General features: G+C 48.1%; 1 protein-coding gene across 1 annotated transcript in view; it reads left to right on the forward strand.

The window, feature by feature from the left end:
* SLC38A6 (solute carrier family 38 member 6) overlaps positions 1–17,368 on the forward strand; it is a 490,235-nt gene that overhangs the window by 46,323 nt on the left and 426,544 nt on the right. Inside the window, exon 4 of the mRNA XM_069638925.1 lies at positions 13,318–13,370. Coding sequence (XP_069495026.1) covers positions 13,318–13,370 — 53 coding nt within the window. The remainder of the gene's footprint in view (positions 1–13,317; positions 13,371–17,368) is intronic.

Genomic DNA, 17,368 nt, shown 5'->3' on the forward strand with positions numbered 1-17,368 from the left:
TAATTCCCAATGTTAGCATATACCACACTTATATGGAATTCTTAACCTTAGCCTGCATCACATAGAGATAGAAAAAGTGAATGTTAGCACGTGCCACACCTAGATGGAACTTGAATGTTACCATGTGCCACACTTAGAATGGAGATCATCATCCTGCCCTACATCGAGATAACTATTGGGAAGATTAGCAAGTGCCACACTTGGACGGAATATGTAGATTAGCAAGTACTACACTTAAACAGAACCGTGAATGTTAGCATGTTAAATTTCATATAACCCACTAACCAATATAAGCTCAAATTCTCTGCATACGTATCTTTCTAAAAAAACTCACACAACCATCTCTCGCACAAGCCGCACACACTTCACCACACTGCAACAACACATAAGCCGCACCTACAGCACACGCGGACTGACTGATACCCGCACCAAAGCTCAGCACCCGGTGTATACCGAGTTGAAGCTGCCAACAGTACACCACTCCTCTCACTATCCTAGTCCCTCTTCACCTTACTAACCCATCCCACCTTCTCATTTGCAGATCTGCCAGAGCACCTGGGGACCAATTCCGTTGGTGATGGTGCGCTATATAAGTACCTTTAACAAGTGCCCTTTTGAGGTCACTGGGGGTCTTAAATGGCTATGATGTTAGTATAAGTGTAAATGACATAGTTTCACTTCTAAAAGCCATCGGCGATGGCCAGTTTATTATTTTATGTGAGTCTGCCAGCCCCCCTCTGAGGAAACAGTTATGTAGCATTGCTCATGTAGAGAGCCTATAATTATGTGCACGGGGAGAGGAAAGTTAAACATCACCTTGCTTACCCTCACCTGGGAAGTAGAACCCTCAACGTGACAGCATATTGATTGATTGATTATTTGTATAGCGCCCATACACAATGTGTTTCAAAGCGCTTCAAGGAGGGTGGGAACATGGGAGAATACAATTACATTCAAACAGGTCCTTGAAACAGGTCAGAATGTGAAAAATAACTATCAAATCATAACAGATAGTACAAGTGCATGGAACAATAAGGGAGAGGTGGGGGGGGGGGAAAGGAGACAAAACTAGCAGTAACATTACTATGCCCGACGACAATTGTTGCAGTGCAAGAGTGACAAGAGGAGGGGGGAGGAGGGGAGGTAAGGGGGGGAAACGGAAAGCGGTAAGGAGAGGAACAAAACAAGTGACTATCTACAAGATAGTGCAGGGGAGGGAGTGGGAGGAGAAGACAAGAATGGAAACAAGGAAGACACTGGCGGGGGCAGGGGGGGACAGGAAGACACTGGCGGGGGCAGGGGGGACAGGAAGACATTGGCGGGGGGCAGAGGGGACAGGAAGACACTGGCGGGGGGCAGAGGGGAAAGGAAGACACTGGCAGGGGGCCAGGGGGGGCAGGAAGACACCGGAGGGGGGACAAGGAGATACTGGCGGGGGCAGGGGGGACAGGGAGACACTTGCGGGGGCAGTAGGTCAAGGCGACACTGGCGGGGGCAGGGGGGACAAGGAGACACTGGCGGGGGGCAGGGGGGACAGGAAGACACTGGCGGGGGCAGGGGGACAAGGAGACACTGGCGGGGGCAGGGGGACAAGGAGACACTGGCGGTGGGCAGGGGGGACAAGGAGACACTGGCGGGGGCAGGGGGGACAGGAAGACACTGGCGGGGGCAGGGGGGACAGGAAGACACTGGCGGGGGCACAAGGAGATACTGGCGGGGGCAGGGGGGACAAGGCGACACTGGCGGGGGGACAAGGAGACACTGGCGGGGGGACAAGGAGACAGGAAGGCACTGGCGGGGGGCAGGAGGGACAAGGAGACACTGGCAGGGGGAGGGGGGACAAGGAGACACTGGCTTTGGGACAGGAAGACACTGGCGGGGGCAGGAAGTCACTGGCAGGGGGCAGGAGACAAGGGAGAAACTGGCATTGGGACAGGAAGACACTGGCAGGGGGGCCAGGAAGACACTGGCGGGGGGGACACTGGCAGGGGGCACAGGGAGACACTGGCAAGGGGAAGGGGGGGACAAAGACACTGGCGTTGAGACAAGGAGACACTGGCGGGGGGCAGGGGGGACAGGGAGACACTGGCAGGGGGCACAGGGAGACACTGGCAGGGGGAAGGGGGGGACAGGGAGACACTGGCAGGGGGCACAGGGAGACACTGGCAGGGGGAAGGGGGGGACAGGGAGACACTGGCAGGGGGCACAGGGAGACACTGGCAGGGGGAAGGGGGGGCAGGGAGACACTGGCAGGGGGGGACAGGGCGACACTGGCAGGGGGAAGGGGGGGACAAGGAGACACTGGCAGGGAGAAGGGGGGGGACAGGGGGACACTGGCGGGGGGCAGGGGGGACAACAAACCAGAACGGGACTCGAGTTTAAAAGCACCCGAATGCTCTGCATAACCACTCCCCCAACCTCAGGTGCTCCTTTTCCTACCTGTCAGCTGAAGGGGAAAAGGGAGGGGATCAAACGGCATCGCCTCTGCAGAGTGTAAACATAGGCGGTGAACCAGTTTCCTCCGGCTATCTGCCAGTTCGCTTCCCCTCGGATTTGCCTCCCTCTCACTCTGCATCTCCCTGGGAGGGAGGGAGATCTCTTATCAGGCCCCGTGTAACGTCGGAAAATGGGCTATCAATGCGCTATCTTGGGCGAAATTGCCCGTCGAAAAATGCTTTCCTGACAGTCGTTACTGCGCATGCGTACCAACACAGCACATGCGCAGTAGCACCCTAAGCATTTTTCGACGGCTGAGCAGATTTCGACGTTACACCGTCCTGAGCTGCCCCCACCCCGCCGTTAAGGGGTGAGAAGTAATGCGGCGGGAGGAAGAGGAGGAGCCGCTCCCCCACCCGTGTGGAGGAGAAGTGATCTTGGCTGTACAGGAGGGCGGCGGTGGCCGTGTGAGCTTCCCTCCCTCTCCCATCTGAGGGGGAGGACCGCCCAAACAAAAGGAAAGGTGGCACGGGCCGCAAAGGAGTCAGCTGCGGATGGGGGCCGCCGTACAGCTGAGGCGGCCCCGAACGATGAGCGGCGTCAGCCGCAGCACTGAGTAGTGCCGGGGCCGCCAAATAGCTGAGGCGGCCCGCAGGGAGGGTGGATCTGTGCCCCCCCCCCCCACCCCCAGAGGAGAGGGAACACACTGGCGGCCACGCCGCTGCGAGGATTCGCTGCCCCTCTCCCACCCACTAGCTGCCGAAATAAGGAGCGGCGAGGTACGCCGCGAGAAGGAGCAGAATAAATGAGGCGGGCCCAACTACAACTGGGCCTGCAAGGACAAACAAAAGGAAGTTGTTGGCGGCTGCGCCGAAATGTGGAGGCACTGCCCTTCCCCCCCCTCTGCGAGCCGCAACAAGATGCCTCCAGCCTTGTAAAAGGAGGTTGGCCCTCGCCTTTGTTGCCTTCACTCCCACAGGAGCAGCCATGAACGCGGAATCCGCTGCGGGGTACCGAGCTGTCCCACCCCCCCCCCCCAACCCCAGAATAATTGCTCCAGTTCGGAGCATTCTCAGAGGCACATGAGAGAAGGACCAACAAGGCGAGCCCATGACCACCTGGGCCCGCGGTATGAGAAAAAAAATATATATGCTTTCAACGGGGCAGTGGGGAGATCTGCTGAGCAGTCCCACTAGGTCGGGGCATGGCCTCACATCATCGGGTCCATGGCGGGGGTATTTTCCAGTGCCTCTGCCCACCACAGAGTGAATAGAAAAAAGGGGCGTGGCCCCGGTGTCACAGGAGCCGGCCCCGGAGAAAGAGAAGAAAAGTGGACATTCACTCCTGGGGGTGACATCAAAGAGGACTGTGCCCAGGGTGGGGCAGCCTGCTCCAGCCCCAAAAGGAGGGGCTGAGTGGAAAGCAAAGTGCTACTGAGCTCCAAATGACCGTTTGTGCAGCATGGCACAGGCCAAGGTCTGTACTGCGTCCATCACACAACAACGGGGTAGCTTAGTGCTCGTGCACACTCAGAGACCAGCTTGCGGGGCCACATCGAGTGCCTGCAGTGATAAGCCCGGACTCCGGCTGTGGTGGTGCCAGTGTCCCCACTACAGGCACCCCCTCTCCCCCGCCCACCCCAAGCTGTGGACATGGCAGATGTGGCCCCTGGGCCTCCCCAGGTGCGGCTTTGCTGGTTTTTGACTGTAATGTGACTGTCATAAGGGAACACTGGTGAGGGGATAAAGTGGCTACCTGCAACTCCAAGGGGTGGAGGATGGACATAGTCACCGACATCCCCATGAAGACTCCGGGCCTGCAGAGACGGACTGGTTTAAAATGGCTCGGTGGGTGGGAAATGTAATGCAGTGCACATCTGAACATGCGGTATGCTTCACATGGTGCCAGTAGTTCTCATCAGTGTTTTGGGATTGCAGAACCACTCCCCCAAGTTAATAAAGGGTGTGAAAATTAGCAGAGTGGTTACAGTTGTAGTAGTTTGTTATGTTAGGATTTTGGAGTTTTTGTTTTGTTATGAAAAAGGAGGAGTGTTGCATGTCACCCCTGTAGGGGGACATGGTATCTCCCAGTGTGTGTGTCGTGGTCACATGGTTCCCATGTGACCAAGTTAATAAAAGGTACGAGCTGCTTCCGGCTCGTCAGTCTGACCATCAAGAAGGCTCTGGTGTCGTTCTGTCAGCACCATGCTGGTCCCTGCTGGGCAACGCCGTCCCAGGGTGATCCCAAGGCCATGTGATCATGGCTATTGTTGCGACCCCGGCCTGGGTGCCCCCAGAGCCGGGGCCGTTGTGTGCTGGGTGCACCCGGCCTCGTGGGCCGCTCCGGTGATCCGGGCCGGGTGGGGTGACCCCCACCTCTGCATCCGTGGCATGAGCGCCGCACTGGGGAAGCAGGTCGAGTGATCCTGACATGTGCATGGAGCCTGCCCGGTGCCCTGGGCAGACCCCCTAACAAGCACTGCTTCGTATTTCTAATGTATGGGGTTGTGCGTTTTCACGCTGCCTGAAGCAGGGGCTCCCCATCAAGCAGAGGACTTGACAGCCTTCCGCTCGGGTACTGGGTACGCTTTTCCGACGTGATTGGATAACCTGTATGCCATGGCCTCTTGCTCAGTTTCCATACATCACGCTGCTTCAGTCAGCATCTGAACGCCTTGCTTCAGTGACCTCTCCAAACATCTTCAGGGGGATTTAGGCACAGAAGTGGGATACTCCACGAAATTGCCTCTCCTGGTTGGTTGCATGTGCAGACAAGGACTTGTTTCTATCTCGCCACCCATTGATTTAACTCTAGGACTCTTGGCTCTTCTCCTAAAGTTAAATATCTCTATTCCTTTTGCCTGTCCTTGTGCTATTTGCTCGGTTGCTTTGTTTGTAGATTTTCCGCGCAGCCTTCCTACTGATCTTTCCTGTAAGGGCTGCTTTTTCTCGTTTTTCTTTCTTTTTTTTGACGTTGTTTGCCACCACTACACCCGCTTTTGCCTTTTCGGCTTTTAGCCACCTGTACACGCGTCTCTTGCCCTTTAGCAGAAATGTTTTGTCTGGGCAGTTGAGTGAACAAATGTGAGCATCTGCCTGCATTTGCGACCGTACTGTTCATGCCGTGGGTCTTCTGCATTCAATTTTCATCATTTGTGAGACATAGTGTAATTCTGAAGAGTAAAGCAAGTCGAAAACGCCTTTACTGTTCACTATTACGTACTTAAATGCCTCCTGCAAATTACGCTTTGCTGGTAGAGTTTTATAATGGATTCCTATCATTAGCAGGTACAAATGCAAAGCGGATTCAATAGGCATCCATTGGTTTTTTGCACGCATTAAAAGTTCATGCAGACGTAGATGCTGGTGCGCTTCCAAGAAGAGGAAAGCAAAGCAGACATGCAAACTCCACTTTGTGTCCCTCTTACATCTTGGAAGGGTGCCCAAATGAGCTGGAGTGGAAAATGTACGCTTTGAAAGTTTCTTTTTTATTTTTATTTTTTTAACTCTGCTCAGATGAATAGGAGTCCCATAGTGACAGTTAATAAAGAAAAGGGAATAAAGTGTTATTTCCAAAGACATTCAAAAGAAAATATAAGAGGGCTTATTTGGACTTCTAGAATACACAACCAATCTACTTTTTATGTGAAAGTTAGAAACAAATTGTTCATAAAATAATGAAATAAATCCTAGTTTACATGAAAAAAAAAGCATTGCACTGTTTAAAAATGTTTTCTGTAGAGCATTGATTACATTTTTCAGAACATTACAAACTGCAAGGAAAGTAACCCCAAAAGAATTGGTTCTTAGATGCAGCAGATTTTTTGATCTGGCACTGGTTCTGATGGGATGAATCTCCTGACACTACTCTGTGATTTGGGGTGGTGATGGGGTTCACATCCAAAGGCCATTTATACTCACTTGTGTGTGGTCTGGAGTCAAAATGTCCTTTTTCAACGCCTGTGAGAAACCTGGGGGTATTCTCACTTCTGCTCCCTTGGGATCTTCCGCGCAGGTGGCCAGAGAAAGGCCATCGGTCTTGGAGCCCGACCCGAGGGCGAAGAAGCGAGGGAGGATCACCTGGGTGGAGGGTCCTTTGGGATTGAGACATACTCAGGTGAGACAGGGTATTTCCCATGTGCCTTCCAAATGGAACCCTCTATTACAAGGACAGTAATGAGATATTGTTATCCGGGTTCCATTAATCAAGGAAAAGGTATGAGTCATCAGCCCAGATGGACCCGAAAAAGGGCAAAAAGGGTTAAATATGAGATGGGCAAGACCTGGTATCCCCCTTTTCCCATTGATGACAATCCTAACCCTCATCCAACCTTTATGGGCTATTACAAGTCAGCTCCCCTTATTGTTCCACACATGACATTTGACAATACTGGGACAAGGAAGAGATAACTAGGAGTTATGCACACCACGATGCACCACTTTGGTACTGAGATTCGGAAGAGGGCCTCAGAGGAGTACCATTGCTTAGACCAGGCATTTCTTGCTAATAAGCCTAAGTATAGTGAGACAATTCCGGAAATGACTCACACCTGCAACCCCTTTACACAACTCGGTGAATAAAAGGGGGGGGGGGGAGAGAGAGAGAGAGAGAGAGAGAGAGAAAAAAGAAGCACAAAGACTGATAAAGCTGAGGGTCCGTGCAGAGGTGAAGTGGGAGCAGGAGATCCGTGCTGGCGAGGCGAAGGAAGGAGACCGTATGAGGGTTCGTCCTCCATTCCATCAAAAGGACTGCTTGTTCTCCTGTGGCGCTGCAAGAGTGTCTGTGGGCAGAGAAAACCCCCCTGGAAGGAAGCCGCCAAGTTTGTGCCCAGCGCAATATAGAAGAGGACTTCTTAGTGAGCCGGTGAGTTTCCCAGATCGAGAAACCCGGTGTTACTGTAACCGTGAGTCTCATGAAATTAACCTCTATTGTTATTGAGGCCAGAGACTTGTACAATGTACCGGAGTGGTTGCGTGCCTTGGTAAAGGAACATGCATATTTTTGAAAGTCTCTGACTGTTATGAACCCATCCTTTTTTCAGCTTGTTGAAGTGATTGCGAGCCTTAAAAAAAAAGGAGCGTTTTCGAAAGTCTTCGACCAAGGAATGAAAATACTGATAACCAATGTTTATTGAATGCCCAACAAAAAGGAAGTGAATACATATTTTATACCGAACTGAAAGCTCTTAACTAGCACCTAGATGCCTCAGGGCTTTGTGCGCTGAAATAAATGCAAAAATAAATAAATAAAGTGAAAAGGGAAATCTAACATTAAAACAAACCAGTAAAACGTTGAACACTGAATGCATGTGGCACCACGAATTAACTTGGATGTGAATGCATATTGAATACTGAACTAAAAGGGAAATTTAACATTGAGACAAACCAGTAAAACACTGAATACTGATTGCATGTTGCACAACGAACAACTTAAATCTTGAAGCTGAATATAGTTGAGCAACATAAGACTGTATTAGACTCTCAGCTACAATTGAATAATATTGAATGATTGTTGCGCAATGAAGGAAGCCTAAACAGTGAACCTTAAGAAGTGAATACAGTGTGACAAGGCTACCATTTGGAAAGGGGTGTGTGATACATGGTGGCAGATCCACGAGCCGGCTAAGGAGAAACCAGAGGAGCCCAAAGAACACACCCTAAATTCAGAAACCAATAAAGGGAAGCAAGTGAAGATGAAGATTCTTGATGCACAGGAGCAAACACCAAGGAACCTACGTGAGACATGGAAGTCTTGAGGAAGAGAACCGTGGGACTTGGCAGGTTTATATGTGTTGTCTTGGGATTGGAGTCTCAAGACCCCCTTTTGTTTGGATTGTGGTAGGGATGTAACGGTATAACGGTATACCGTTAAAGATACCGTGAACCACTTAATTGAACAATAATAACCGTCACATTGTTTATACCGTTCATACCGTTAAGTGTGCTTTTCAATCTGATTTGGAAAGGCTGCAGTAAGCAATTGCTGCGCAGTCTTGGTTTTGCACTGTTGGATGTGCCATCTGCCAAGTAGTTTCAGTTGGAGCAGTTTTTAATGCCATTCCATAAACCACACGTGCCTTACACAAAATCAATATGTTAGCAATAGGAAGAATAGATACAGTGCCAAGAAGGAAAAGGGTTTACTTTGGGGTGGCGGCTTTGGGGTTTATATATTTATAATGGATAATGGTCTCTAAACATATGGCAATGGGGGATTTCCCTGGTTCTATCATTGAATTTACATATAAGTCACACTGCGAAATTCACTCATCTCGGTGGGTATTCCCTGCTGCCATATCAAAGGGTAACATGTCAGTGATTACTGAACACCTTTTGGCCCGCAAGTAAACTAAAGGCTGTAACGTAAAGAGAAAGTGCGTGTGTTTGTGTGTATGTGCACAAGCGTATACTACCATCAGCCTCCATTGATCTGTGGCATGCAGGTTATCAAGATGGCAACATGTTCATCTTCACCAGTAGCCAGTGGGGAAGCAAAAAGCCTAAATGACCACTTAAGAAAAGCTATTCAGTTTGCTTTGCCAGTTGCAGCAGGCCTCCGCCCCACCCCCTCCTCTCCACACGTGTGTTTGTGTTTGGTGGAAGCAAGGCATTTCAGTGGAAAGTATGTTGAAAAGCCCAATTCTGGCCCTGGGTGCCTGTTTTTGTTTGTGATGATACATCTGTCAATTTATGACCTTTTAGAAAATATTTGTTAAGATCAGTTAACTCCACCTGCTATACCGCGATAACCATGATCTACCGTCATTTGGCAAGAAGATTATCGTACCGTCATAAAACGAATACCGTGACCCCCCTAGATTGTGGTATATGAAACTTGGGGAAGGGAACCCCAGGAGGGATTCTGAACTATATTGTTTTGATCTGGAGAAAGGTAAACTTCAAGACTCTTTTTCATGGAACTTTCTTATGCTGAGAGAAAGTTGTGAGCTGGAAGAAGCTCAGGACTTTAAGTTAAAAACTGTTTATTTTATCTTTGCCATCCCTACACATTTGTCTGTTGTATTTGTGAGAGCAAGATTAGATTTTGGATACAGACGGACTATTAGTTGAACTCTTTGACTCAGACTTTCCTTAATTTCGTCCAGGAAGGGAAATCCCACCTTAGCATAGGGCAAGTTAGGCCTTCAACCATCCTGACATTTAAGTTAATAAATGTCAGGGAGGATAGCTCAGGGGCAGCACGCTCGTCTTGGAAGCAAGACGACGTGGAGCAACACAAGTTCGATCCCCGGGTCCATGCTTATAAACCTCTGGGTATTAAGCGCGTTTTAAATAACCCATTACAATTACAAAATATCTTTTGTTTGAACTTTAAGTCTGTTGTCTGTGTCTTGCATGATGCCTTCACACGCCCCAAATGTGTTGGCTCTTACATTCCAAGTATTGTCAACGTTGTCTTTTTGTTCAATAGTTCTTTCACTTATAGGTTTTATACAATATAGTTATCCATAAACCAATTCAATATTTTGCAAATTGATTCATAGCAGCACTCTTTAATATATTCAAATGGTTCTGTCATTTTTTAAAATTTGTTTTGGCCTATAATGCCGCTTTTGTATTACCACAAACAGCGGGGGGAGACCCCCCACACTCCCTTTCACCCCTTTCCTAGTTTGCTGTAACATATCATTTCATTAGGCATTCCCTGCTGATTGTGCAGTGTTCATTGACCAAATTCCCAACGAGCATTGAGAGATGACACAGAAGATTCTCTGATTTGTGTAATGTAAAAGCAATCTGTTGGTGTAAAGGAATATTGTGTCTACACCGTTTAACCTTCCAAGAGTTTCATTTAATGAAATTAAGATTTTAAACTAGGAATAGTGTCCTACAAATGTGCTGGTTGGGAAAGGCGGCAACCATCATAGTGAGTTTCTGGGGTGTAAATAAGGGACTGATGTGGATACAGCATTTGGGTCCTCGCTCGTCGGAGCGGCAGGGTGGTCCACTGGCAGTACTGCACAGCTGAGGCAGAGAGAAAGAGATGTAGAGGAGCACAGGAGGTGAATTGAAGAGTCAGAGAGAGAGAGAGAGAGAGAAAAAGAAAGAAAGAAAGAAGAGTGCAGCAGGTCGAAATGGAAGGAGAGCACAGAAGGTGGAAAAGTGAAATTCAGGCAAAGACAGACGAGAAAGAGAAACACTGGTGGCAGTAGTAAAGAGGGAGAAGGGAGCAGAAAAGCAGAAAAGAAGAATGTACAATATGATAGAAGGTAAGAGGTAGAGGAGTAGTGGAGGTGGAGAAATAAAGCATGCTGTGGAATGAGGAGGGCGAGAAAGCGATAGAGGGGCTTAGAGGGGGTAGAGAGATGAAACTTGGCAGAGCGGTTGGGGTCTAGGAGAAAGAGCAAACACAGGAGGGCCAGAGAAAGGAAAGAAGTAATAGAAAGTGGATACAAGGACATAGATGCTAGATGGAGAGTAAAGGGGCACAAGATTTAGGCACCAATCCCTTGAACCTGAGCAGAGTGACATTGTTGGAAAGCCCTCTCACTTGAGGTCCCAGGAAAATAACCAATGGGAACTCCCATCACTGTCGGGGTGAGGAAAAAGTCTAATAAATCTGGGTTCCAAGCATGTGAAAGAGTCTAATGCCGGCCCCGGTCTAGATGACCCTAGACACTAGGAGTGGTGGTGGTCTCCAGTGATTTATATATCCAGACAGGTTATAGGTCAAAGTTGTGAATGCAAATGCCCGAATGCCAAAAGGATCGAGTCAATTGCACCGAAAAAAAGGGTCAAATTTTTTTTTTTTTTTTTTTTTTTTTTTGGGGGGGGGGGTGGGGGTACCCCCCAAACCCCTGTTTTTCTTGTAAAAAACACTTTTTTTATCTATACAAAAGGCAAAAAAAAATTCGACCCTTTTTGTTTTTGGGCCTATTGACTCGATCCTTTTGACATTTGAGCGTTTGCATTCGAAACTTTAACTGGACACCATCTAGACATCCAAGCGTATCCATACGACATTCTGACGAGTTCCACAAGAGTAAAGAAAGATGCTACAGAAAGCCAAGAAAGAAGTGTGGGCACTATAAACCCCAGAGGCTGTGATTGACTGTTTGACACCAAGAGAGCCAGGGAAAGGACTGAGGACCACAGTCCTAAAGGCGCCTGACCAAATTGTCTGAAGTTCAGAAACCCCAGCTGGTGGGCTCAAGTAAACTCAAATCTCCTGGTTTCTAGTGTATATAATTAAGAGAATGCAAACAAAGGGGGGTCTGGGAATCTCTCTACCAGCACGAACACAGCCCAATGACCTGTTCTTGGGTGAATAACCCCTGGGAGAGACTCTACCAAGTCTTTAGCTCACTGTCCTTTTCACAGAGAAGAAATTTCCCCGCATATCAGCCTTTGTCCTGCCCAGGGGCAGCCCAGCGCCGAAATGCTAGGCAATTCTCCTCTGAACAAGAGTACCATCAGTAACCCCATACACGTGTTTCAGCCTTGTTGGGCATCATCAGTGAGGTGAAACTGTTGCCTCTCTAAGAACAGTGAGCAAGGGGTCCACGTCTGGATTGCCCTGTTAACTTAGGGTGAAACCCAAAGTTAATGTATGCAAACAAAGGGGGGTCTGGGAATCTCTTTACCAGCACGAACACAGCCAAATGACCTGTTCTTGGGTGAATAACCCCTGGGAGAGACTCTACCAAGTCTTTAGCTCACTGTCCTTTTCACAGAGAAGAAATTTCCCCGCACATCAGCCTTTGTCCTGCCCAGGGGCAGTCCAGCGCCGAAATGCTAGGCAATTCTCCTCTGAACAAGAGTACCATCAGTAACCCCATACACGTGTTTCAGCCTTGTTGGGCATCATCAGTGAGGTGAAACTGTTGCCTCTCTGAGAACAGTGAGCAAGGGGTCCACGTCTGGATTGCCCTGTTAACTCGTGTATGGGGTTACTGATGGTACTCTTGTTCAGAGGAGAATTGCCTAGCATTTCGGCGCTGGACTGCCCCTGGGCAGGACAAAGGCTGATATGCAGGGAAATTTCTTCTCTGTGAAAGGGACAGTGAGCTAAAGACTTGGTAGAGTCTCTCCCAGGGGTTATTCACCCAAGATCAAGTCATTGGGCTGTGTTCGTGCTGGTAGAGAGATTCCCAGACCCCCCTTTGTTTTGTATAATTAAGAGAAGGTTGCTTTGTATTTTGGCCTCGAGTTGTCTGCAGATCTCTCGTCTGTGGCACTACCTATACAATCTACATTCTATGATTGCGAATGTTAAGGTACAAATACTCTGCCAAATCAACTATCTCCCCACTGCAACCAAAACTAATCTCCTGAAAAATGCTATTTTAAATTGTACCACAGCATTACAACCTAGAACCGTTTGAAATCTTACATATGCTTGAAAGATAATGAATGTAATGGTCATTTGGGGGAGGAAGAAGGGGGGCTGTCTGTCGCATATATAATAAAACAAGATGTTTTTAAAAGGAAAATGCACTCACTGCATACAGTTGGTCTCAGTCTGTTCATAGTGGTCCTTCGGGAAAGTTGTCTAAATAGGACATTTCAGCCATGGTTAAGTTACTCACCTAATATGAGTGCAGCAGTTTAAGTGCTCACACATCACCTGGTGATCCATTCCTCACATTTTCAGACATGTGAAACTTTGTAGCAATGTACTTTACTTTTCCTTTCAATAAAAAAATACATGAACTCTATGACTGACATTCCAGATAAATGCTTTCTATAGGATTGTATTTCATGCTTGTCTTCTCCTGAACCAGTGAAGTACACACATTGATTTTATATAGTTGAATATCAGTAAAGCAAATATCCTTGAAGATAATGTGAAGTCATATTCTCAAGACTTTGCTTTAACAAGAAATTGAAGATGTTTTTTCTTTCTTTTTTCATTGAACAGCTGTAACATCTTATGAAGATATTGGTCTGTTTGCATTTGGATCTCCAGGAAAGGTACTTTTGCCTTCTTTCATGTGCTTGTTATGTTTGAATTACTGCACATCAAGTTTTTTCCCATTGCTTCCTTTTGTATCTAGCTCCTGTTTCCAGTATTCTGAGACTATGGTAGCACTGTGATTTGATGAGCATTTGGCTTGAAAAGGCATTCTGAATGTCAAAAGCTGTCCAGTAGTTCTTCTTAAATTCAGGGTATCTTGATGCACACTACATACAGTCCCCTTAAAAGCTACGAAGACTCCTTCGCCATGGTTTTAGACATGCAACCAGAAGTCGGTTTGTTTTAGTGAGTGCTTCAAGACACTGCAGGTTACTGCAAAGCCAGAAAGAGCCAAAATATCAACCGCTGTGATAAACTGAGTGCACATTAGTGCACCACATGGTTCTGGGCTGTGCCCCATTCCCCAAAACCCTGAGATTCCCTTTAGCCTCACAAACCCCCAGATCCATAGGTGGTCTGATGCAGAGGACAGTCTCATTTGAGGGTAGACTTACACTTGTAAGTTTTGAGTGCAGCGCCACGTGCCTGGTTTTTCATCAGCCCTCTTCTCATGCAGGTTTCCTTTTGGGGTTCCAGTATTGTTGTGAAGATGGGGCTCCTCTTGACACTGTTGTGTCCCTTTTCTGTTATTATTTGATGTCTGTTGTCATGGAGCCAAGTCTCCTTTCTATTGTTCTTGTTTCTGTGGGCTGTGCCCATGTGTTAGGCAAGAGGCGGGGCTACCACCTGGAGCTTCAGTTTGGCGCTGAAAATCAAGAAGATCAGACGCACCAGAGGGAGTTCCCGTGTCTTATTGAATCGCATTATTATCATTGTCTCATTGCATGCTGCGCGACTATGATTTAAACCATAAAAAAACAATGGCGACAAGGTTTAATTAAGGAGTACACGACACTCCCAGCTGTACGCGTAACACTGTGCCTCGGCAGGTTGTGAGGGCCGCATCCATGCCACCGCACTTCACCATGGCAGTGCATTTTGCAATCTGATCTACACTGCCTCATTTTTAAATCTGAGGAAGTCGCCTACAACGGCGGTGACGCCGCAGAGGAAAACAACGTTGCGCGAGCGTTCCATCTCACGATACGCGCTGCCTAACTGCAGGCCCCTCATCACAAGCACCGCCACGGAGGAAACAGACTGAGCAACACCAATGCTACAGCCAATAAGTTGCACCAGCTGATGAAAGGCAAGCAATTCACGTTTTCCACATTTAACTCGCCAAATTTGCAACGCGTGTCTTGCCAAGCACCACTGAAGGGCTAGCACGTGGAAGATTTCATTCACAGCCAGCTTCAGAACTACATTTGCCAACCACAAGTGAAATCATCATGTCAGAAGGCAATTCTGACAGTGGGCTCCAAAGCCCCCAGGCAAGCTCCACACCTTTTTTTGTTTTTTTTTTTGTTTTTTGTTTTTGTAATTTTAACAACTTTCTTTTTAGAATTTTTTAAAAAACTGTTACAAAACGATCACACCCATATTAGGGTGAGTTACCCATGTGCCATCCGAACCCGCCGCCCCCTTGTCCATCCCCCCTCGTCCACTGAGGTCGAGGTTGTTGTGTTTCCTCCTCAGTGCATATCGAACAGTGCGCAGGTTCCTGAATTCTGGAAGGTTAAGAGTCAAAGTCTTGGGTACTGTGTCTTCCTGACGAGGATGATGCGTTCTCGTCTGCCTCATTGAGTAGGAATGTCAATAGTGGCCCTCAGATATCGGGGGGGGGGAGGAGGGCGTGGGTATTGGGGGAGCATCTTGATGAACTCTGACTCAACGTCCTGACAGTAGAGAATGTCTTTACGCCAGTTTGCCACCGTCGGGGCTGGTCCTTTACCCCAAGACATGGCGACTCTCCTGCATGCCAGGGTCAGCAGTAACCCTGCCAGTTTCCTAATTGCTGGTGAGAGTTGTTTCGTCATCCCGAGGAGTGCCGCTGTCGGGATGGGCTGCACTTCCTCTCCTACTATTGCTGATGTGGTCTGGAGGACCTGGGTCCAGAATGGAGTCAGCTTGGGGCAGTCCCACGTGAGGTGGACAAAGTCTGCTGTTAGGTTTCCACACCTTTCGCATTTTGCTGGTGAGTCTGGTTGTCGTTTATTCTTTTTTGCAGGAGTGAAGTACGTCTGGTGTAGATAGTTAAAGTATATTTGCTTGAGGCGTGAGTTGAGAGCTATTTTTTGGGTTTGTTGCAGTATATATGTCCATTCCTCATCCGGGATTGTTAGCTGGAGGGACCTCTCCCATCTAGTTTTCGTGCGTGTGTTGATAGATACTCTGTCCGTTAAGATGGATTTATAGATTGATGAAACCGGTCTACCTTCGCCCTCTGCCTGGATCACATTATGTAACAGCTGCCATGTCTGAGGTTTTTGCGGGATGGTGGGGAATAGTGCTTGAAGGGAATATCTGGTTCTAAAGTAGATAAACTTGTCTAGGGGTGTGTTGCCTCCTCTCTCCATTGCTTGTTGGGGTGTGATAAAGGTGCCTTCATTGAGCAAGTCCCCTAGGGAATTTATCTGTAGTTTTTCTACCCATTGATGGAAAACCCTTTCTGAGGTCAGAGGGATTCCTGGAATTAATTTGACTGAGAGGAGGGGAGAGTACCTCACCTGAAGTTTGTATTTTTGTGCAAGTTTCTTCCAAATCCCGTAGGTCGCGACGACCACATTCATAGTGTTAATAGGAACTGGAAGCTGACTAATGACGACAGCCCTGGGGGTTGCTAGGGCCCGCTCTATTTGCACATGAGGTCTGACAAAGTGTGTGGCATACCAGAAGCTAAGGAACTGTGCCTGAGCTGCTCAAAAGTATCTCTCTAGGTCTGGGAGGGCTAGTCCTCCACTGGACACTGGAAGTATCAGTGTTGAGTGAGCGACCCTGGCTGGTTTGCCCGCCCATATTAGCTCGAGGACTAGGCTTTTGATTCTCTTCAGAAAGAATTGTGGGATTAGAATAGGGATGTTGGAGAATAGATATAGTAGTTTCGGTAGGATCACCATTTTGACTAGTGAGGCTCTTCCCCACAGGGTTAGCGGGAGGGACTTCCATCGGTTCACTTTTTCCTGTAGTGTTTTTACTACTGCCTCATAGTTATCCCGAAATACATTGTGGTAATTTAGTGACATCAATATCCCTAGGTAGCGTACCCGTGAGGTCTCCCAAACAAAGTTATAATTGTCAGTGAATGGTCTGGTTTCTGGAGTGAGTCAGAATATAATTGATTTTGTATGATTGATTTTTAGGCCAGATATTGCCCCAAATTTAATTACTTCCCTCATGACTGGATTCAGATTTTCTACGGGATCGCGTACAAATAACGCTACATCGTCCGCATATAGGGATATAATCAGCCTGTGTGGGCCGATGGTAAGGCCCCTGTGGAGTTGCTGGGATCGCAGGTTCGACACTAGAGGTTCCATTATTAATGCGAATATTAACGCTGAAAGCGGACACCCTTGTCTAGTGCCTAGTTGTAGTTTGATGGGGGGGAAGATCTTGCTGATCCCACTAATATGGTAGCTTGGGGGTTGCTGTATAATAGGGAGAAGAGTTTAATGAAGCGGGCGCCTAGGCCCATCTGTCTAAGTACAGCGAATAGGAAGGGCCATTCTACCGAGTCAAAAGCCTTTTCGGCGTTGAGCAGAACCGCGACAGCCTGATGAGTGGGGTCAAGAGCCTCGGCAATACCAAACGGCCTCCTGATGCCGAACGTTGTGTTGTGACGGGGCACAAATCCGGCTTGATCTGCAAGCACGAAGCCTGGCATCAGCGGTAGCAGCCTATTTCTGAGTATTTTCGCCAATATTTTATCATCAAGGTTGAGTAGAGATATGGTTCTATACGATGCGCACTCTTCCGGGGGTTTGCCCGTCTTGTGTAAAAAAAAGGATGATGTTGGCCTTACGGGATGACTGTGGAAGGGAACCTGTTTCCAATGCCTCGCAGTATACCTCTGCAAGTAGGGGGGGGGCCAGGGTATTAGCAAAGGCCTTGT

Source organism: Ambystoma mexicanum, chromosome 14 (assembly GCF_040938575.1).
Source record: "Ambystoma mexicanum isolate Mex_15411 chromosome 14, UKY_AmexF1_1, whole genome shotgun sequence".
Classification (NCBI taxonomy): domain Eukaryota; kingdom Metazoa; phylum Chordata; class Amphibia; order Caudata; family Ambystomatidae; genus Ambystoma; species Ambystoma mexicanum.